Source organism: Poecile atricapillus, chromosome 7, assembly GCF_030490865.1.
Source record: "Poecile atricapillus isolate bPoeAtr1 chromosome 7, bPoeAtr1.hap1, whole genome shotgun sequence".
Classification (NCBI taxonomy): domain Eukaryota; kingdom Metazoa; phylum Chordata; class Aves; order Passeriformes; family Paridae; genus Poecile; species Poecile atricapillus.
The window spans coordinates 9,780,665-9,801,818 of record NC_081255.1 but is presented as its reverse complement, the minus strand read 5'-3'; the positions used below and the strand labels follow the sequence as shown (position 1 = coordinate 9,801,818).

General features: G+C 46.2%; 1 protein-coding gene across 1 annotated transcript in view; it reads left to right on the top strand.

Moving 5' to 3' along the window:
* Positions 1–21,154, top strand: part of NOTCH2 (notch receptor 2) — an 83,773-nt gene that overhangs the window by 58,970 nt on the left and 3,649 nt on the right. Inside the window, exons 19-32 of the mRNA XM_058842445.1 lie at positions 2,456–2,609; positions 4,215–4,399; positions 5,484–5,616; positions 8,145–8,390; positions 10,287–10,399; positions 10,874–11,403; positions 11,910–12,257; positions 12,554–12,696; positions 13,469–13,679; positions 14,275–14,371; positions 14,850–15,018; positions 19,261–19,562; positions 19,814–19,961; positions 20,220–20,317. Coding sequence (XP_058698428.1) covers positions 2,456–2,609; positions 4,215–4,399; positions 5,484–5,616; positions 8,145–8,390; positions 10,287–10,399; positions 10,874–11,403; positions 11,910–12,257; positions 12,554–12,696; positions 13,469–13,679; positions 14,275–14,371; positions 14,850–15,018; positions 19,261–19,562; positions 19,814–19,961; positions 20,220–20,317 — 2,877 coding nt within the window. The remainder of the gene's footprint in view (positions 1–2,455; positions 2,610–4,214; positions 4,400–5,483; positions 5,617–8,144; positions 8,391–10,286; positions 10,400–10,873; positions 11,404–11,909; positions 12,258–12,553; positions 12,697–13,468; positions 13,680–14,274; positions 14,372–14,849; positions 15,019–19,260; positions 19,563–19,813; positions 19,962–20,219; positions 20,318–21,154) is intronic.

The following is a 21,154-nucleotide window of genomic DNA, read 5'->3' as shown; positions in this document are numbered from 1 at the left end:
GAAATACAGCAGAATCTAAAGAGAAAAAAAAGTTTCAGGTGACTTCTGGTGGCACTGCTGTTTGAGCTGTCCAGCAGCAAAGAGAGAGGTGTGAGGTGCCAAATGGAATCTTGTTCCTTCAGACCTGTTAGGTGCCCCTATCCAAAAGTGGAAATCACAGAATGGGCTGGAAAAGACCTTAAAAATCATCTAGTTCTATCCCCTGGCTCTGTGCAAGAGGAGAAAAGTGGTTATTTATGAGAACAGGTGTCACTGGAACTTTCTAGATTAGTTTTCTTAAATGAAAGCCAGCTGTTAGCCTTGAAAATGGCTGCATTTCATTCAAAGCATAAAATTGTCCTGATTGAAGACAGAGTGCTGTATTAAATAAAAAACAAACCCAGCAAACAAGCACAAATCAAAAACCAGAATATCACTCTGATTAGCAGTATTTAGATTTAACTGGTTCATTTTTTACAGGAAGGTAAATTTTAATCAGGGTTGAATGTAATTTTATTTTTTTTTTTTCACAAGAAGCCAGAAAATGTTTTGAGGCAGTAAATGACATTCTTGTCCTATCCACAACCTCAATAAAAATCTCAAGCCTTACTTGCACACTTCAGGCAGTTTAGTTTTCCACAGGAGCTGCAAACCCTGTATACTGTAAATGACTGACTAGTGCCCATTAAAAACCCTTAACTTGGCGTGGCACAGTGGAAACAGAGTGATGTTTTCCAAATCAGAGTTCTTTCTTTTGATTCTGTTCTTATCAAAACAGCAAGAATGATTTGAGACTATTTCTGCTTTTGGATTGGTTAACTCTGTATTGGCTTCCTTCGCCAGCAGTCTTGAGTGCTGCCATTAAAAAAAAAAAAAGGTGAATTTCTTAAATTGCTGGGAAACACTACAATTTTGTCAGAATTTTTTGCAGCTCTCTTTGGTGCCAACTTGTCTTTGTAAAGCAGCAAATGTTGTAAAGAAGCATTTTAGTGGCAGTGGGGGAGGTGCTTTTACAGAAGAACGTTGCTAGACATTAAATTGTCAGGTCTGCTTCTAGGTATTGCTAATGGAGGAAGTGAATGCAAAGTAATGAAGTGATAGAAAAAAGCAACCCCTCTGCTCCCCTAATTATGGATTCTGGGCACACCACTCAAACCTCATTGGGAGAATTAGCATTGAGAGTGATCGTGCAGTACTGTGAAGTTCAGTAGTTCCTCTTCTGTTATGTTTGCTTTGTTTTTACTGGAGAAAAGGATTAATGTTCCTTTCCCCAAATTAAATGCTGTGGATTCTCAGAAAGTCTGCTTTATGTTCAGAGAGGCTTGATTGTAATGTATTACCCATTTTATACAAGGAACCAGAACTTTCTAAATTTAGATAAGTACTACTCAAAGCTGTATTGGGGAGATTTATAGATTACAGCTACAGTGTAGTTCTTGTCTTAGTGGTAAACTGGCCTGACCTAATTAGCAAAGCTAAATAAGCAGCACAAAATCAGACAATGATTCATAAGTTTTAGAATTTGCATGTAAAACAGTCAGCTACTCATTACAAATGCAGAAGCAAGAGCTCGGTGTTTTTTCTTCTTCACGCTCAACTACATGTGATAAAACTTAATTCCAAGTTTCCTTTTGGTTGCCTGTGAAAGCACAGATTTTTTTTTTTTTTAACTTTAATCTTTGTGAGGAGACAGTTTGCATCTGAAAAGCAGAACTTTTTGCAATTGAAATTGCATTTTACAGCCAAAATTCACTGCTACTCACTTTAAAAACCTCCCCCTTCCTCAAGTCAGCTTGAAATCCATCAAATAGCTGTATTAATTTGAAGATGAATTGCTTAAAAAAGGAAATTATGTTTAGTGGCTAGTTTATATTGTATCAGACAGTTATTTTGGATCTTTCATAGGATCATTTTACTGAGTTTTAGACTCTGTTTTTATATGAAAAATCAAGAAAAGCAGCATGCTTTAGCCCATCTTCAGTTCATAAAACTATTGTGTGGTTTCAGTCAAATCTTGGAAGACACAAAAAGTCAGAGAGACCAGACTGCAGGAAATGGGGCCAAGAGCAGGCATGGTGAGCTAATGATAGAGAGGAAAATTATGGATCAAAATGTGGAACACATCTGTCATCCTCAAAAAAACCAGTGCAGATGGGGGGAGTGAGGGAGAATAGCTGGCAGCTTCCTGCTAGTGTGGAACTGGAGAGCTAGTCTGAGATAAAACCTGCTAAAACCAAAGATCCACCTTCATGGTGAGCTGTGAGAATTCTGAAATAGTGCTGCCATCTGGGGTTTATTCCTCTGCACACCTGAACTTTGCTAGGCACTGCCAGAAAAGTACCTGGCTGGGGCTTGGCAGGTACTGTCCTGCTCTTTCCAGTGCCCCAGGGAGCCAGAGTGGCTTTCTTTGCATCTGAGTGCTGTTTCTCCTGCATCTGCTGTTTTTCATGTATTTCATGGCTTTTCTCCTCTGCAGTCACTGGTGGATCTGTGCAGCAAGTCTCCCTGTAAGAACAAAGGCACGTGTGTCCAGACCCTGGCCCAGACTCGGTGTGTGTGTCCTCCCGGCTGGACTGGCGCCTACTGCGACGTGCCCAGCGTCTCGTGCCAAGTGGCAGCTTCACAGAGAGGTAAATCAGCATCCTCTGTGCTCTAGCTAAAAACATTTCCCCAGGAGAAAAAAACATTTTCTCCTTCCCCCCTGCACCTGCCCCAGAGAGCTTTGCCTCTGGGTGGTTGATGGTGGTCACTTCTCAAGTGAAAATACTCCCTGCAAGGGCGTGCTTGGGAGTCAAGGCTTTCTTGATTCTCCCCATCACAAAATCATCAGAAAGGGAGAGAAATTAAAAAAAGAAAGAGAGAATGAAACAGTTTATGAAGTCTCAGAGTTTCAATAGCAGTGTATTTCCAGAAAGTCTGCCTTTCTGGAAATGCTTGAGCTCTTCATGCTAAACCCCAGGCAGGCCAGGTTTGAGATGTGTTGTCCTTGTACAAAAAAGGCATCTTGGAGCTCATGGTAAGCAGAGAATAATCATTACTAAGTGCACTATTTAGCCTTGTAGGTTATACCATGGCCCCTCAAAGTGCTAATTTTCTACTTCAGGCGATGTTTATGTAAAAGATTTGGTTTTTAAGTGAATTTGTGTCTGGCAACATGGCTTGCAGCCCAGGCAGATGGACACTGTCATGCCACTTTTGTGCAGGAAATCCAGACAAGCAGATTGAGTGTGAAAGGAGAAAGTTCCCATACTTTTTGGGGACATTCTAGGTACAAACATTGAACCTTTGTAGAGCAGCAGTAGTACTCCAGGTGTGTATTCACCAGCCAGTGCTAAAGCAATACAGCAGCACAAATACTTCATGCCAGTGTTGAATCCAGTGATCCAAAGAGGACAGAGCAGTGACTTCGTTTTCAGGCCAGTTTTGGTTCTGACCCAGTGCAATTTAAGGAGTAACCCTTCAATTTTAAAGCTGTAACTTTTCAATTTGTTGGTCCTACCCACACCCATCCCTGCCTGAGATCCCAGTGCCGGCAGCAAGAGCATTTGGTGTGTTTGCTCACACAAAAGCAAAAAAGGATAAATACTCAGGGCACAGTGATACAGAGAGGTAAATAGAATATTTCATGATAAATACTTAGGGCAGAGGGATACAGAGGGATAAATAGAATATTTAATGATAAATACTTTAGGGCACAGTGATACAGAGGGATGAATAGAATATTTAGTGATAAATACTTAGGGCACAGTGATACAAAGGGGTTAATAGAACATTTACTGATCAATACTTAGGGCAGAGTGATACAGGGGGATAAATGGAATATTTACTGATAAATACTTAGGGCAGAGTGATACAAAGGGATGAATAGAATATTTAATGATAAATACTTAGGGCACAGGGGTACAGAGGGATAAATAGAATATTTAGTGATAAATATTATAAATACTTAGGGCACAGTGATACAAAGGGGTAAATAGAATATTTACTAATAAATACTTAGGGCAGAGTGATACAAAGTGACGAATAGAATATTTACTGATAAATACTTAGGGCAGAGTGATACAGGGGGATAAATAGAATATTTAATGATAAATACTTAGGGCAGAGTGATACAGGGGGATAAATAGAATATTTAATGATAAAAACTTAGGGCACAGTGATACAATGGGATGAATAGAATATTTACTGATAAATACTTGGGATACAGAGGGATAAATATTTAACCTCGGTTTCAGGAGTGCCCGTGGACCAGCTGTGCCAGCACTCTGGGCACTGTCTCAACGTGGGGAACAGCCACCACTGCCAGTGCCAGGTGGGGTACACGGGCAGCTACTGCGAGGTGCAGCTGGATGAGTGCGAGTCCAGCCCCTGCCAGAACGGAGCCACCTGCCGCGACCATCTGGGCGGATACCAGTGTGAGGTAAGGCTGGGGATGGGCTGGGACAGGGCTCAGCTCCTGGGGCACAGCAGGATAAAGAGAATATCTACTGGTAAATACTTAGGGGACAGTGATACAAAGGGATGAATAGAATATTTGCTGATAAGTTCTTAGGGCACAGCGATACAGAGGGGTAAATAGAATATTTACTGGTAAATACTTAGGGCACAGTGATACAAAAGGATAAATAGAATATTTACCGATAAATACTTAGGGCAGAGTGATACAAAGGGATAAACAAAATATTTACTGATAAATTCTTATGGGACAGTGATACAGAGGAGTAAATTGAATAGTTAGGGATAAATTCTTGGGGCACAGTGGTACAGAGGAATCAGAAGAAATCAGAAACACCTGCAAGTGGCAGAGTACCTTCAAATAGGGGATAAAAGCAGCCTGCACCTGGAAGGAATTTTTCATTTGGCTTTAGCAAAAACAGTGCTTCTGAGAGGTTTTAAAGACTGAATTAAGAGGTGTGATTGGAAGGAGCTGTGGGTGATGAGCATGTGAACTCTGTGTTATTGGAGAGGGTGGTTCTTCTCTGGAAAAGCTTTTTGCCTGAGGTGTGGTTTATATTAAAATATTTGTAAAATGTATTCAAGGAATATTGTATTTTCCCTGTCGGATGGGCAAGATATCCCTTGCCTCTCAGGGTGGGAAATGCTTTCCACTGCTGTTTCCTAAGGCTGATGCAGAGAGCAGTGTAGGCCATGAGATTATTGTATATCAACCTCCCTGAGCTTTCCAGAATGGCCTTGGAAGTCCATGCCCAGTGGGAAAGGATGAGTTTTATGTAAACCTGAAGCCAAAACTACCAAGCCACTTTCAATGCTGGAGGGTATCAGGATTTGACCTGTTTTGCAGCGATCAAACCTCTCTAACTCAAATTTGCAGTGCCCTGTTAGGTGTCCCATGGTCGAATTGTGTGCTTTAGCAGCCCTTGAAAGCACGTGGAGTTGTTCAGCTCCAAAGGCAGCCCTAACCTGCCCCAAGGAGGGCTCCCCTGTCCTTTCTGAGATGCCTTTGTGTGCTGGCAGAGCACCCACACTCATTTCTGTGCCCGCAGTGTGTGGCTGGATACCAGGGGGTCAACTGTGAGTATGAAGTGGATGAGTGCCAGTTCCAGCCCTGCCAGAACGGGGGGACCTGCATCGACCTCGTCAATCGCTTCAAGTGCTCCTGCCCACCAGGAACTCGGGGTAGGAAACTCAGCCATCAATAAGTGAATATTACAGGAGGGAGGGAATTTTCCTCTCTGACTGCTGGTTTCACCAGTTGAAAGGGAATGCATTATGTTCTTTGAAGAATGTTCCCAAAGTACACTGGGTCCCTTGAGACACATATTTTCTCTTTAAAAATAAATGCTGCTTTTCCCCCCCCCCGCCCCTCCCCTCCCTTTTAATTTTATTTTTTTTCTTTTAAAGGAATAGGTCGTGGCAGTGTCCCTTGGGAATGTATGATCTCTCTTTGGCAATGTGGATGCATGATTTTGCTGTTAAGGTCTCTCCCAAACCTATCTGTTTTGATATAGTAAATCCAAGGTTTCTTTTTGGCTAAGGTGCTATGAAATAAATAGGAAATGTTCTCAGTTCTCGCATAACTTCCAGTATCCTTTATTTGCTTAAATTTTTGCCCTTCAGTGTCCTCTGTCCTGGAGTCTTTTGGACTTTTTGGAGTCTTGGAAAAGCAGCTGAGTGACTCTAGTCTACCTTAAACTGTTTCAGCATATTTGAGCTCTTTTATTAAAAGCTCCTTTTAAAAAAAAAGGGATAAAAAATAGTCCACAGTTTATATCAGTAGTTTTCAGTAAGCATAATTCCACAGACTGTTTATTGTCAGGTTTCCTGAAACCTAGCCTTCCCTTTTATATCTGACCTATGAACCTGGCTTCTACCTTTGAAAATATTCAGAATTTAACCCATTTTAACCCATCAGTAAAAGCTTTATGTTATTTTTTAAAGTTATTGCTCAAGTTAGTTAAAAATTTTACATTGCTCTAGCTTTTTCCTTCTGAAGTGTGTCATCTCAATGTAGGTGAAATCTTCAGATGTCAGATAGAACTAAATTCTTGGTTCATAAATTAAATTTAACTACAATTATAAAATAATATATTTGCCTCCTTCCCATGAATATCACCAGTTCATTCCCTTCAGTGTGGCTCTCAGCTCATCTCCCCACTCTGGATAAATGTTTATTTCATTGTAAATCATTGCACTACCAAATCTTCATGCATTATATGTTCTTAATATTATTCTTTAATTAAAAAAAAAAAAAAAAAGGCAAAGGAAGTGCAATAAAAGAAAAGCAGAAACAAAACTGCTTTTTAGGTCTCTTCATCCTAGAGTGTATCTATGTACCAGTATCTGCATTGCCAGGATTTCTGTATTCCATCAAATCCCCCACTATCCTTTGAGAGGTTCTGAGTGTACTGCTTTTAACCCTTCAGTCTTCCTTTGTTGAGATTAATTACTTTTTGGACGTGACAGATTTTTATTTTTAAATTAAAGGAATTGGAGGAGGCTTGATACAGTTATTTAGGGTAGTGAAACTTAGCTTTGGTCCCTGGCCCAGTTTGTAATTAATTAAAAATTAATTAATTAATTAGAAAGTAAAAAGCTACTTTACTGGTGCTAGTATAAGCATCCTCCATATCTAGGTGAAGGATTTTACTTGCTGTGGTTGGAACAGCAATAAACTTGCTCAGCCTTCCCTCTCCATCCCCTCCTGCAGTGAAAGCAGAACCAGACCTCGTCCCTTGAAAGGAAATCCCACAAGGGAGGAGAAGAAATTGCCCTCCCTGGCTGCTGCTGCTGGGGGTTTGCTGTAGGTCCCCAGAAGCCAGACAGGAGGAAATCAGTGTTTTAGCTGCTTTTTTTTGTTAGTTTGCTTGTTTTAATGCTGTTGCCACAAATGCTCTTTGCCCAGTTCCAGGGGAGCCTTTCGAGGACAGCACGGGGCTCCCGGGCTCTGCTCAGTCTCAGGGCTAAATCAAGTGCATCTTTTTTTGGGCTTGCTTTGGTTTTGTGTTTTTAATTATGCCCTTAAATTAAGTCAAGTATGAAAGCTGCCAAATACCAGGATGGCCTAGCACTGAGGACAGCCTGGATGAAAAACACATGTACCCTCAGCTTGATCCCAAGCTGGCTGTCTGCAGAGGGTGTGGAGCATATTAAGCTGGGATTTTTACCTGCTTATTTCAGGGACTGTGTGTGGCATGGCCTAAAACTTGATGAGAAGTGTAGGTGATGCCTCCAGAGGCTGCCTGGAACAGGGGCTGGACAGAGTTAAAGGAATAAAGCAGGGATTTATTAAAAGGCCTTCAAAGGATGCACTTTGGGCAGTGCAAGAGCCTGGCCAAGGCTACACCCAAGATGGAGGTTATGAGTTTTCACACTTTGATCAGTTTTGTTCATTTCCATATTGGGGTTAATTGTCCCATTCCAGCTGCAGGTGATGCAGTCCCATCCTCCCAGATTGCTCTCCTCAATTCGCTGCTGGTTGTGCTTTTTGGGGCTGGAGCTGCAGCGGTGTCCTTGGTTGTGGGGCTGGAAAAGGATTGTTGTGTGTGCCTGAGCTGTGAGGAGAACTGGCTGACACTTCACATGAAGCTCAGAGTTACCAATGCACTACAGAACCTGGGAAATATGAAAGCTAGAACTTGAGGCATGATAGGAAAGGCAGCCACAGCTCTGTATCCTCAATGTGTCCCTGCTCCCTGTGTTTCCAGGCCGCCTCTGTGAGGAGAACGTGGATGACTGCGCCGCGGAGTTGGGAGTTCCGCGCTGCTTCAACGGAGGGCAGTGCATTGACCAGGTGGGGGGCTACAGCTGCCTCTGCCCCCAGGGCTTTGCAGGAGAGCGCTGCGAGGGGGACATCAACGAGTGCCTCTCCAACCCCTGCAACCCTCGAGGGAGCCTGGACTGTGTCCAGCTGACAAACGATTACAGGTGCATCTGCCGCAGTGCTTTCACCGGTGAGTAGTCGTGAGAAGCTTCCAGTTTAAAGGCAGCATCTTGAGAAATGGAAGTTCTGTCCCTTCCTGGCAGTGCTACTTCCCTTCAGAGTGTCTGATTGTTTCCCTACAGCATGTTTCAGTTTTTAAACCAGTCTTTCTTTTAAACCTTCTAAGAAATTTGGCTTCCAGAGCTGTCTCGGACAAAGGAACCTCCTGAGACACTCGCCTTCCAGGACTTTTCCTTTCCTGGTGGTACTTTTCTTGCCTTCATAGTTTCACATTTCTAATATTGAAATTGTAACAGTTCATGTGTCAGCTTATCTGTGGCTTTTCCTTTTGCTAAGCAGCCATATGAATTTTCTGTATAAATCAGTGTCATGGTGTCATAATTAGCTTTTGACCTCCTCTTCTGTTCCTCGCTGCCTTTCCTCCTTACCCTGGTGATGTGGTCAGGATTCTATGCATAGACAGGCTGCACATTCCTAGCTCCGTGATCCTCCCACAGCCCAGCTTCAAATCACAACTTTGCAAGAATTTCACACTGTGCAGGCTTATGTCTCACTCTCTCTAGATCTCCTCTTTGTTAGTGTTGCTGCTATTCTGCTTTCTGCCTCCCACTGGGCTTAAGTTTGCTCTAATGGTCTCCAGATGTGTCTTAGCTTTCAGCTTTCCATTTTCCATGTCAGTTTAACTTCTTATGCATTCAGTTTTCCTCCATTAAAGCCTTTCACTTTCCTTGCTTACCAGCAACCTTTCCTGCATGCTTTACCAGCAGTTTTTACTCTTCTTTTTTTCTTAAAATTTAAAGATGCTGTGATTTTTTCCATTAAATTTCTGAGTTTCAGATGCAAAGAAATCACAAAGATGTGCGTTTGAAGCATTCATGTAGTAGCTTTTGAATTACTTAATTAATTGAATTAATTAATTTTGAATTAGTATTACTTAGCCTGCCAGAAGTTCCTGAAAGAGTGATGTAGGAGGGAAGTGGAGCTGGTGGGACACTGGTGCAGGCCATCAGATGGGTTTATTTTAAGCCTGTCTGTTAAGGTTGCTTTTATGAATTATTCCTCCTGTGGCTTCTGACCCTCATGGAAGGGTTGCTGGATGTTGTGCTGTGGGGAGTGCTGCACCCCAGGAGGAGCAGGGAGAGCTGCTGTGTCTCAGACATGGAGTCTGTCTGGGAATGTCAGGCACAGAGGGGGAACATGCTTCCTCCTCCAGCTGTCTGTCTTCTGCACATTCCACACTGACCCCTCTGCCTGGGAGGGGCTGGGGTGGCTTTGCTGTGGTCTGTGACTGGTGGGATGCCAGGACTCTGTGGGCAATCCTGCCCTGTCTGCAAAGTCTTGGCTGCACATGTCTGGAGACTCCTATTAATGCTTTCCTAGGGGGTCCAAGTCATGCTTAGATCATCCCCAAGCTTTTAGAAGTTTGGTGTCAGTTTGACTCTGGGAGCTGCTGCAAAGCTGGTCAGTGCAGTAAGATCTCTGTCTGGCTGATCAGTCTGAGGAGACTCTGCTTGGTTCTCCTGTTCCCTCGTGGTACATCTGGTCCTGAGGGTTGTTCTTTCATGTTACAGTGTGGTTTGCCCTTGGCCTCACTGAGCATCTCCCAAAAAGTACAGAAGTCTTAGGAAGCCCCAAACTGCTCCATCACTTTCAGCCTCTGTGCCTGGCTGACTTGGAGACGACAGCAGCACATTCCATCTTTGTGCTGTGTTGAGTGTGCTCTGGAGTTCAGCTGTCTCCAGGCACACCTTGTGCATGCTGGGGTTGTGCCTTCCACTGCTTGTGCAGCTAGGTGGAGACCACACCTCATCCAAAGAGATGCTCCCTCCAAAAAAGTCTGTCAGGAGCGCTCTGGGGTGATCTCTCACGTGTTTCTCTGCTCTCCTCTCCCTGTGCTCCATCCCAGGCCGTCACTGTGAGAGTGTCATCGACGTGTGTCCCCGGAAGCCGTGCCAGAACGGGGGCACCTGCGCTGTGGCCAGCAACATGCCCGATGGCTTCATCTGCCAGTGTCCCCTGGTAAGCACCACAGCACCTCTGCCTGGACTCCCTCTGCAGGGAAAGATTGGACACTCCTTACCCACATCCCTTAGCTCATCTCCTTAGCAGGGAGATCCAGGGCTCCCAGGTGTCCCAGGAGAGTGATGCTGCCTGTTGCTGTCCCAAACAAGTATCACAGCTGGCTTTTTTGTCTTAAAACTACCTTTAAATTACAGTTTGTTTTTGGTTAGTTTTTGCAGTCCTGGGTTTTCTGTGCTTGCTGCAAAGATTCCCCTTGTTTGTGGCTCTTCTAGGCTGTTTTCAAAATGTAACAGAGCCTTGTGATTTCCTAGTTTACCCCTAGTTTAGGTCCAGAAAGCCATGTCTCCTGCAGTGAGGCTAGAGGAGTTACAGGGGAGGAGGGATTTGCACATGACACCTCTCCTCAGAGTGTTGAATAATAGGTTTGTGCCACTGATTGTTTTGCCTTTTTTTTTTTCCCCCACCCTCTAGGGTTATTCTGGAGCCAAATGTGAGTTCAGCAGCCACAGTTCCTGTGGACAGGTGAAATGCAAGAAGGGGGAGCAGTGCATCCAAACATCTTCTGGCCCACGGTGCTATTGCCCCAAGCTGTCTGTGGGAGAGGAATGCCAGACAAACCCAGGCTGTGCCAGTGGCCCCTGCCAGAATGGGGGCAGCTGCCACCCTCATTCTCAGCCTCCTTACTACTACTGCCAGTGCCCTGTTCACACCCAGGGCAGCCACTGTGAGCAGCCCGTGACTTTCAGCCCGGAGCCCCGAGGATGTCTGGATTCCCAGTGTGCAGAAAAAGCCAGGGATGGCTATTGTGATGAAGACTGTAACACCCATGCGTGCCAGTGGGATGGAGGGGACTGCTCCCTGACAATGGAGGATCCTTGGGCCAACTGCTCCTCCTCCCTGCGCTGCTGGATGCTGTTCAATGGGCAGTGTGACGAGTTCTGCAACACGCCTGAGTGCCTGTTTGACAACTTTGAGTGTCAGCAAAATAGCAGGACGTGCAAGTAAGGCTCGATGCTGAGAACATTTTCTCTGTGTGGCTAACATAGCTCCTGCCTGTTGCTCCCTTCTCTCCCATTGTTTCTCTTGCTGTCCTCAGCATCCTGGAGTTTCTGCTGCTTTGTGCATTTCTCGTCTATTTTTGGAATTTTTGTGCTGTGCACTAAGTGGATAACCCAAATAATGGTAATGTGTTAACCTGCTTGGTGGATGTGCCCTGCTTTCCCTGGAAATGTAAATAGGAGGCATTTTGCCTTGTACTAGATTTTAATGGAACTGCCTGCTATCCTGAATTCTGCTCCATACCAGCCATACCTGTATTTTAATCCCAGCTGTGTTTGCTGCCTCTGAACGTGTTTTCTAGCTTGTCTGCGGCGGCACTTCTTTCTCTTCAGTTATTTGTGCCACACGCTGCAGCTTTGCAGTGACAATTCTCCCTTGGCTGAGGCAGGAGGTGTTAAGACACCCTAGCAAACAGGATCAGCAGTTCTCTTGCCTCTCCCTGCCCCAGGTACGACAAGTACTGCGCGGATCACTACGCGGACGGGCGCTGCGACCAGGGCTGCAACAGCGAGGAGTGCGGCTGGGACGGCCTGGACTGCGCCGGCGACAAAGCCGAGAAGCTGGCAGAGGGCACCCTCATCATCGTGGTCCTGATGCCCCCTGACGAGCTGCTGGAGGATGTCCGCAGCTTCCTGCGCACTCTGGGAACGCTCCTGCACACCAACCTCAGGATCAAGCTGGACTCCCAGGGGAACCTCATGGTGTTCCCCTACTACGGGGAGAAACCGGCGGCGCGGAGCCGCCGCTCGCTCGTGGTGGTTCGCAAGCACAGAGAGCTGGAGCAAGAGGTCATTGGGTGAGTGGGTTTCTCTGTCTCCCTCTGGCCTTGCTGAATGCTTGTGGAGCATTCTGGACTTTCTAAGGCTGCAGGCTGTTTTTGTAAATGGGAAAATGTAACGCTGTTACAACCGCCCAGTTCGGCATTGGGTAGAAAGATGAACATAAAAGGTAGAAAGATGAACATAAAAGGTAAAAAGATGAACGTAAAAGGTAGAAAGATGAACATAAAAGGCTGCTGCAGTTTAACCTACTGCTTTGGCATAAGTTTCTGTCACTGATTTATTTCCATGCCCTCTTCCTGTGTCTCTGCAGCACCAAGGTGTTCCTGGAGATTGACAACCGGCAGTGTGCAGAGGACTCGGAGCAATGCTTTCACAACACAGAAGCTGCTGCAGCTCTCTTAGCTGCTCAGGCCATCAAGGGCATGCTGCCCTATCCTTTTGTGTCTGTCCAAAGTGAGTAATTGCAGAGGGAAATTGCCTATTGAGGGAGGCAGTCATCAAACTTGGGCTTGCAAAATGCTCAGGTTATCGATGATCATCTTCTTGTGTCTTGCTGTTCAGTGTGGTTTCTGGGAGGGAACTTGTTTGTCCCCAGTTACAGGAGTGTGTTTGTGCAAAGTGCACAGAGGGGATGTCTGGTTAGTAAGGCAGGACATTTAATTTAGAGCCCAGTCACTTCACTACTTGTCAAATCAGTAATCTCTCGTGCTGCAGCACTGCAGGGGTGATCTCTGCACTGAAACCATTTGTGTGCTTTAAGCCATGAATTCAATGGAAAAGGTGCCATTTAGAGAGAGGCTGGGAGGCATTCCTCAGTCCAGTCTACCTGAGGATTTCTCTTCTGGCAGTAATCTCTTTGATTTCTGCTCCATCTCCCTCAGTCTGAGGCTCAGCTGCAAACCTGTTCTAGATTGGCATTATTGCTTTTCCTAGCTGGGCCATCTTCATGTAGATCAGCTCTCCCTATGCCAAGTGAGGGTGGCTGCAGGAAGGAGCAAGATCTTTGACTCAGCAGTGTGTACTCTAAAAAATACTTCAAGAAACCAGATCAAGGGAAGTCAAAAAGAAGTTTTATGTTCTTACAGCAGTCTCAGTGGAGCCTAAACTCTGTGCAGAGATGTTATGCTGCCTGTGGGAAGGACTGTGCTGAGAAAAGAGAGTCTGTAGGTTGAAGATTGTTGTCTCCACTTTGTTAATCACACCATGTTTTCACTGGAATTTTTAGGTGAGCCCTTGTTACCACCAAAGACCCAGCTGCTTTACCTGCTTGCTGTGGCAGCTTTGATCATCCTGCTGATCCTTCTCCTGGGTGTGATGATGGCTAAGCGCAAGCGCAAGCACGGTTCTCTCTGGCTGCCAGAGGGATTCATCCTGCGCAGGGATCCCAGCAACCACAAACGCAGAGAGCCCGTGGGGGAAGATGCTGTTGGACTCAAGTAAGTTTGCATTTAGGCCACTGACATTCTGTTTATTAGTGGCTTGAGGATTTTGAGAATGAGGCTGAAATATGGCACTTAACTCCTTAGAGAAAGCTTCCTTTTAAGCTAGAATTTTTTAGGCTATTCCTGTAAATTTAAAATCATCTGGTTTGGACAGAAGAATTTTAATTAACTGTAGTGTATAAAATGCCAGCAAGAAATCTGACCTCCTGGTTTTGTTTGGTTTCCTGATACTGAGCAGTATAGATCAGCAGCTGGGCACTGTTTGCCTAATTTTCTCCTGGAATAGGTGAGACATTTTTAGGTTGATAGATGACAGCAAACTCCTAATATTTCTAGCTCAATGCATCAAAAATGTGACTCACAAGTAGTGGAAAGTTTCTAAAGTTTCATGCAGTTTTGGCTTTCCACTGAATTAAACAGCTTTTCAGTTCTCAGTGCATTTAATGCCACTGTTGGCTGCCTGAAATCTGTAATTTCTTGGTTCCTCTGCAAGCTACCAAACTCCCAAGCACCCCTTTGTAGGACAGTTTAAGTTTCAGCAGCAGCACCTGCTCAGGCTGCAAAGTGACACGTTCTCCTTGTTTGTCAGAAATCTGTCAGTGCAGATACCAGAGGGTAACCTGGCTGATCCTGGGACAACTGAGCACTGGGCAGGTGATGGTGGACCTCAGCCAAAGAGAGCAAAGGTAAGGAGCTCCAAGACTTAAATACCATCTGGAACTGCTGGTGAGACAACCCTCTGCATTACCTTCCCTTGCTGAAAGCCTCCCTTGGCCTAGGGATTGGTAATAAATTGTTAATGGTATCTGAGGAGCAAATCCTCACGTTAACACTGCCACCACAGTGGAGAAAGTAAAGTCACCTTCTGTTCCAGGGTCCCCTCCCTACAGCAGCAAAAGGGACAGGAAGGTTTAATGTCATGTCTTGCAGTTCAGGCCTGATAATGAATGGTGAGAGGATGAAAGCTGAGAGTGCCAAGCAGAAATAAATGGAGACCACCATTAGCTTAAAAGAAAACAAACCCCCCCAAAAAAGCAAAATGTGACAAAAATCCCCACCCAAACCCTGAGAAACCCCACCAAAACTAAGAGCACCCTGAGAACTTTGAGGATCTTTGGCCACTTGATGTGAATTTTGAAACATCTGCTGTTTTGGTGTGCTCAGGCTGAGGACCAGGCCCTGCTGCCAGAAGGGGACGAGCAGATTGACCAGCGCCAGTGGACACAGCAGCACCTGGAGGCAGCAGACGTCTGTGGCAGCACCTCCCTGGCCCTCACACCCCCCCAGGCTGACCAAGAAGTGGATGTTCTGGATGTCAATGTCAGAGGGCCAGGTCAGTACTCGGTGTCTGTGTGTCCTGCCAGCCAGCAGCCCCTCCTGTCTCCCATGGCTGGGGCTGCTGGTGGCACAAAGTCAATGGAGTATGCAGGAACACCAGCAGGAATTCTGTGCTGCTCAGGGAAAGCACAGGGTGCACCCCTGAAAGAAAAAGCTGGAAAGCTCAAACCATGCTCTGTAGCACATGGAATATCGTGGAGCCAGGAGGAAAAAAATTCACTTACCAAGCACCTGTAGAATCTCATTTGTAACAGTGTGTGCCCAAGTGATACTGTCAGAAATTCTGAATGCATAATTGTGCTGGAAATAACCCCCAGTTTCTCCAGCTGGATCACTGCAGAGATCTATGCCAGACTTTTCTAAGGACCAGCTTAGCAGATTTTATACCTGAGGTGTCTGTTACCAGTTGAGGAAGCAAGGATGGCCTTTTCCTGAATAAGAGGGTTTTTTGGCAGACAGTCTGCCCTCATTAGCAGTGTGTGAGGTGTCTGTCCTGAGCAGAGCAGCAATGCAGCAAGATTGTTCACAAATTTTTATTTTATCCCCTGATTTATATCTCCAGTTTAGGATGATCAAGTCATTGAATTCATAACAGAACTGTGGATTTTGAAGGTTTCTTTAACATGCAGGCAGGTTTGCTCTCTCTCAGTCCCAAGTGACTAGATGCACTGGGAACCCTCTTCTGCTTTTTATGTGTGGTACTAAAGCTGCATGAGCTGGTAAGGGACAGGGAGGGTCATCTGGTGACAGCTGATCTCTGAGTTCTGAGAGGAGACAGTCAACCAAGAGCTTTATTCTGGCTGAAGAGCTGCAAACATGGCTCTTGTTCATATGCAGAGAGGTGGTGCTGATGATATTGCTGCAATTCCTGTTTTTACTGCCTTTTGTGGGAATATTTCCATGCAATTTAAGGATGGCTGGACCCATTCTCTCAGTTCCTTTCTATTGTCTTTTCTGCTCATTGACCCGTTGGCTCTCCTAAATGCAAAGGGAAGGAGGGATTTTTGTGTAACGAGTGTGAGAACATAAACCATCAGTTTCTGCCAAATTTAAGCTTTTCTTTATTTCCCCCATTGAAACTTCTAGTTGTGTGGCAGGGTAAAAGCTTTCCAAGTGCAGGCAATAATGTTCTTAAGACTCCAGACTGCTTATTTTCATGTTCACCCAAAGCTTTGTCCAACAACAGCAATGAAATAATACTGACCTGTGAGTTGTTTTCCTGCCATCCAGATACAATTGTGAAGCTTCCAGCAGGCTGCTCTAAGTTATTTCTCTCTGTGGCATCAGAAGCAAGCAGCTGTCAGGGACAGAAAAAAATTTTAAAAGTCTGAGAGATGTTGGAGTAACGGGTTAGTAAGGAGGGGTAGGATTCCTCACAGTTAATGTGGCTGTTTCTCTGCTCTGGCCACCCTCATTTTTGCAGGCAGATGGAAAAAATGGGCAGTTCCCTCGTGTCCCAAGAAGTCTGAAAACTGGTTGGTTCCCACCCCAGTAATGCTTTGCTGCCCCTGATTAATTACAAAGGGTGCTCAGGGTGGCTGAGCTGAGTGCAGGTGTCTGTGCTGGAGCCACCTGCAGCTGGCTGAGTTAGATCCTGGCTGCAGGTGCAGGCTGTGAACAGTGGAGATCTCTTCCAGAGAGAGGAGCAACACCTCAGTGTGCCAAGGGTTTGCTCCCTCTCTTAACCCAGCACCTTCTGCAATCTCTCAAATTTAGGGGGATCCAAGAGCTGTCCTCCAGAAGCATCACCCAGAGATTTTTGCTGTGGGTTCCTTATAGCCCAGCTTTCAGTACCTTGTGCCTGTCTGTACCTGTCTGCTGAACTCCTGACTTTACTGTCTCACTCTGCATTGTACATCTGCTGTCCTACTGAAAGAGAGAAGAGTTTTTACAAAATGCTGCCACCCTCTTTGTCTCCCCACACTATTCTCGTCCCCCAGAGCAGTGAGGACATTCTTTTCACTGGAGTTACTGTGAGTGTGTAACCAGGGTAATGCAATTATTGGCATAACTGGTAACACCACCTATAATTAAAATTGATGAACTGTCCCTATTATATGCCCCTCTTTTTTTCAGTTACTAAAACTTCAGTGGTTTTAGGCTGGAATTTTCCATGCTGGGTGTCTGCCTCCAGCTGGATGCTTTTGGGTTCTTTTCCAGCTCTTTGAGAGAACAAGCTGGAAGGAGGAAAAAAAGACATTGTGTCCACAGCTTTTTTTTTTTTTTTTCCCTCCAGTAGTCCATCAAGCACTTAATTATGACTGTCTAGCTGGATGTGCTTTTGCTAGCCTCATAAAACCAACCTTGTGTGGCCAGCTTGCAAGGCTCTGAAAAGAGCTGCACATACCTGAGAAACTTTGTGGAGGGTGGCAGTTAATTATTCCAGGGATTTAATGCTGTGCTGTCCCTGTGGAGAAGCAAGGCACGAACGTCCAGGACAACTGCAGTGAATTGAGCAAGCCAGACCTATCCTGCAAGTGCTTTTTCCCAGAGCTGTGGTGCTGGAGGAAAGGAAAGCTCCTTTCTGTGCTCAGCCTCTCTGCTCTTTGTGTTGTGGCAGTGCTGAGGAGGCCACAGCCTGACTGGAATACTGAGGAGTGCTCATTTGGGACAAGGGAGCAGAGCCCGCAGTGGGAGGGAGAAGCACAAAAGCTTTGGGAGAGCAGCAGAGAGGGTCTGTAGACAGGACTGGATCTCAGAACTGAACCCGTGCCCATACATCAACACTTAGCTGCCGTCCAGCAAATCCTGGGAAAGGAGCGGGGTGGAAGTCCAACAAATCCTGGGAAAGGAGTGAGGTGGAAGTCCAACAAATCCTGGGAAAGGAGTGGAGGTCCAGCAAATCCTGGGAAAGGAGCAGGGTGGAAGGAAGGCTGTGTGTCCTGTGGTGGGGAGCCACTAGGAGGAGCGTGCAGGCTGCTGGAGCCTGGGCAGAGCCCGCTCCTCCAATGCCCGTAGATTTCTAGAAAGTTTTGGGACTGTCCTAAAGCAGAGAGCCAGGAAGACTCAGGGATCAGAAGCTGGGAAATGGGAGCAGGGCATTAGAGCTGTGTGTGTCACTTCCAGTAGGAGATATCACCTCGTTCACGTGCACAGAACGCTGGCGTGGCTTTGTGCAGCAATTGAGAGCAGAGGAGCTGTTGTTTGTCCCCTGCTTGCCCATGGGATATATCAGGCACTTGCTGAAAAAATTACCTTGTGTTTCTCCTGGTGGGCTCCATTAGCAGAGTGAGGTTCCCTTCTACTGCCATCTCAGTCCCTCCTGCTTTCCAGGTGCCTCTGAAGGATGTGCAGAGGAAAGCAGTAAAATCAGCAAGGAAGCATTAGAGTCTACGGCCACAGTTTTGGGGTTCTAGGGAATATCCAGGCTGCTGGAACTGAAGCACTTGGCATTTTTATGTGTTGCTGAAAACAATGTGGAGATGTTTTAAATCTTAATTATCCTGCATCAAGGAGGATTTTAACTAGGATGAAAAATTAGCAGCATGAGGTGGTCTTCCTGCACTGCCCTCTCCGATTAGCAGAGAGGGAGATTGATCAGAGGGAGCTGAGTTAAATTAGAGGTTTGGAGGAGCCTTGCTCCTGCCACAATGCGGGGATCCTGGCTGGATGAGTGTGACTTTAGCCTTTGTGGACATCCCATCACTGGAGGCTTGAGCAGAGTAAGATCAGTATCTCCCAAAGTACTCCAGACTGTGTCAGAGTACTCATCCTGGGGCATTTGTCAGCTTTGGGTGCTTGACTGTCACAGCTTCAGGATCCTCACATTAACCTTGCTGTAGGTATGAACATTTCAGTTCAGGTGAATATCTGAAGTCAATGTCACCAACAATCAGTGGCAAGTTGTTCAATAACTTTTCCTTCAACTGTTTGTTTTCCCCAGGGATGTGGTTAGAACATCTGTACAGTTACACTTGGTTGTCAGATGACTTTTATTTTTATAGCCCTTGCTTTTCTCAGTTAGCCTTTACTTTTTGTGGGAGTTTTGCACTTTAGCAGTAAAGGGTTTTTTTTTTTTTGTTTCATGATGATTTTAGTCTTTAGAGGAATATCTTCATTTCTGTGGGGTTTGCAGTGGGTACTCATGCTTGGAAGGAAGACAACTTTGCTAACTGTTGGGATTTAAGAGGAGGTCTGGGTTATAGCAGCTGGAGGGATTGTAGCTCAGGGGAGAAGGATTGTAGGAAGGTTTCCATGCCTTTGCCAGGTCACCATATCCCCATCTCCCCCTCTGCAGACGGCTGCACTCCGCTGATGTTGGCATCGCTGCGCGCGGGCGGCTCCGACATCAGCGAGGACGACGAGGACGGGGAGGACTCCTCAGCAAACATCATCACAGACCTGATCTACCAGGGGGCCAACCTGCAGGCTCAGACAGACCGCACCGGGGAGATGGCTCTGCACCTGGCAGCCCGCTACTCCAGAGCCGACGCTGCCAAGCGGCTCCTGGACGCCGGGGCGGACGCCAACGCTCGCGACAACATGGGCCGCACCCCTCTGCACGCAGCTGTGGCTGCTGATGCCCAGGGCGTCTTCCAGGTATGGAACTGGAGGACTCAGGGCTGTTTTACATCCAGTTTCCTCAGGTATTCGTAGCTTGAAGAACTCGGGGTGCACAAATCGTCTGGCGTGTATTTATTTGGTCTGTTTGGTCACTGTCACCTGTTTTCTGGGTCCTTGCATTTCCAGCGCTCAGGCTGCTTTGTCGTTGTAAAAATTTCTCCTGAGATTCTGCCAGATCCTCAGTTTTGGTCTGTAGTGGCATTGAAAAAAATTTCCCTCTTGTCCAGATCCTAATCCGTAACAGAGTGACAGACTTGGATGCTCGGATGAATGACGGGACGACCCCGTTGATTCTGGCTGCACGTCTGGCTGTGGAGGGGATGGTGGCCGAGCTCATTAACTGCCAGGCTGATGTCAACGCCGTGGATGACCACGGTAACGTGAACACCCTGTGCCAGGCTGGGCAAATGTTTGCCACAGTGTGAGCAGGGAGGGGTGGGCTCCGCTCTCCCAGAGTGGGGACTTTTCCTGAATTCTGTAGCTAAGCCACGCACTGGGCTGTCCTGCGAAGTCCTCCAGTGGGAATAAACTGCAGGCTGCTGCACAGTGGCTTGGTTAAACAATCCTGGAGGGGAAGCAAAATAGCAGAATAGCTCCTTGCTTTGTCACTGACGTTGTTGTGTTTCCCTGCAGGTAAATCTGCTCTTCACTGGGCTGCTGCTGTCAACAATGTGGAAGCAACACTAGTACTGCTGAAAAATGGAGCCAACAGAGACATGCAGGATAACAAGGTACAGTGTGGCTGTGCTCAGCAAGCCTGTGCTTCCCAACTCAAAGCATCTCTTCACTTGGTAGTGAACCAAGTTCAGATTTTCTAAACTGGCTACTCAGTGCAGGTCTCCCAAAGCCAGACTGGAGCTCTCCCCAAGTGCTGGGTGTCTTGCAGGGTTTCTGGTCTGGGAGAGCAGTTGTCTTCCTTGTTTGGCCAAGTGCTGGGTATCAACGCTGAGCTGCTTTCCTTGGAGGGAAGGAATGCAAGACACAGCCAGTGGTGTGTGATGGGCAGCAGGTGAAGCTGCTGGTGTCAAACAGCTGGATTCCAGTTAGGAGACAGAAATGTCTGGTGGCACAGCAGCAGTCGTGTCCTGTGAGGTTTCCAGGGATCTCAGCGCAGGGTGGAGATGGGGGACAAGCCCCTCTGTTTGACAGACTGCACTGTGCAGATGTTCTGTAGCTTCACTGTTAGTTTTTGCTGTGTCTTAGTCCTTGATTTCTCTTCTCTGCCTGAAGTGTCTTCTTTGGATTATTGTGTATGGCTCAGCAGTTTTTAGAGCCACCAACAAGCTCTAGTTCCTTACTGGGCTGTTTTAGCCTTTCGCACCTTTCCCTCATAGGGGGCAATAGGAGAAAGGCACCAGGTGTTTTTGTGATTCCTACAAGGATCCAGGGCACAACAGTGCCCTTCCTGGTGGGAAAGTTCAGCCTGTGCTCCACCACTGTGTACGAAATTACCTGCAATATGCCTTTTCCAGTGGGCATCTCTCAGGGTGGGTGGCTCTTGGAGACTGTTGATGTGACACTGCCTTACACAGTGCTTGCCACACCATAAGGGATTGTTGTGAGCTGTC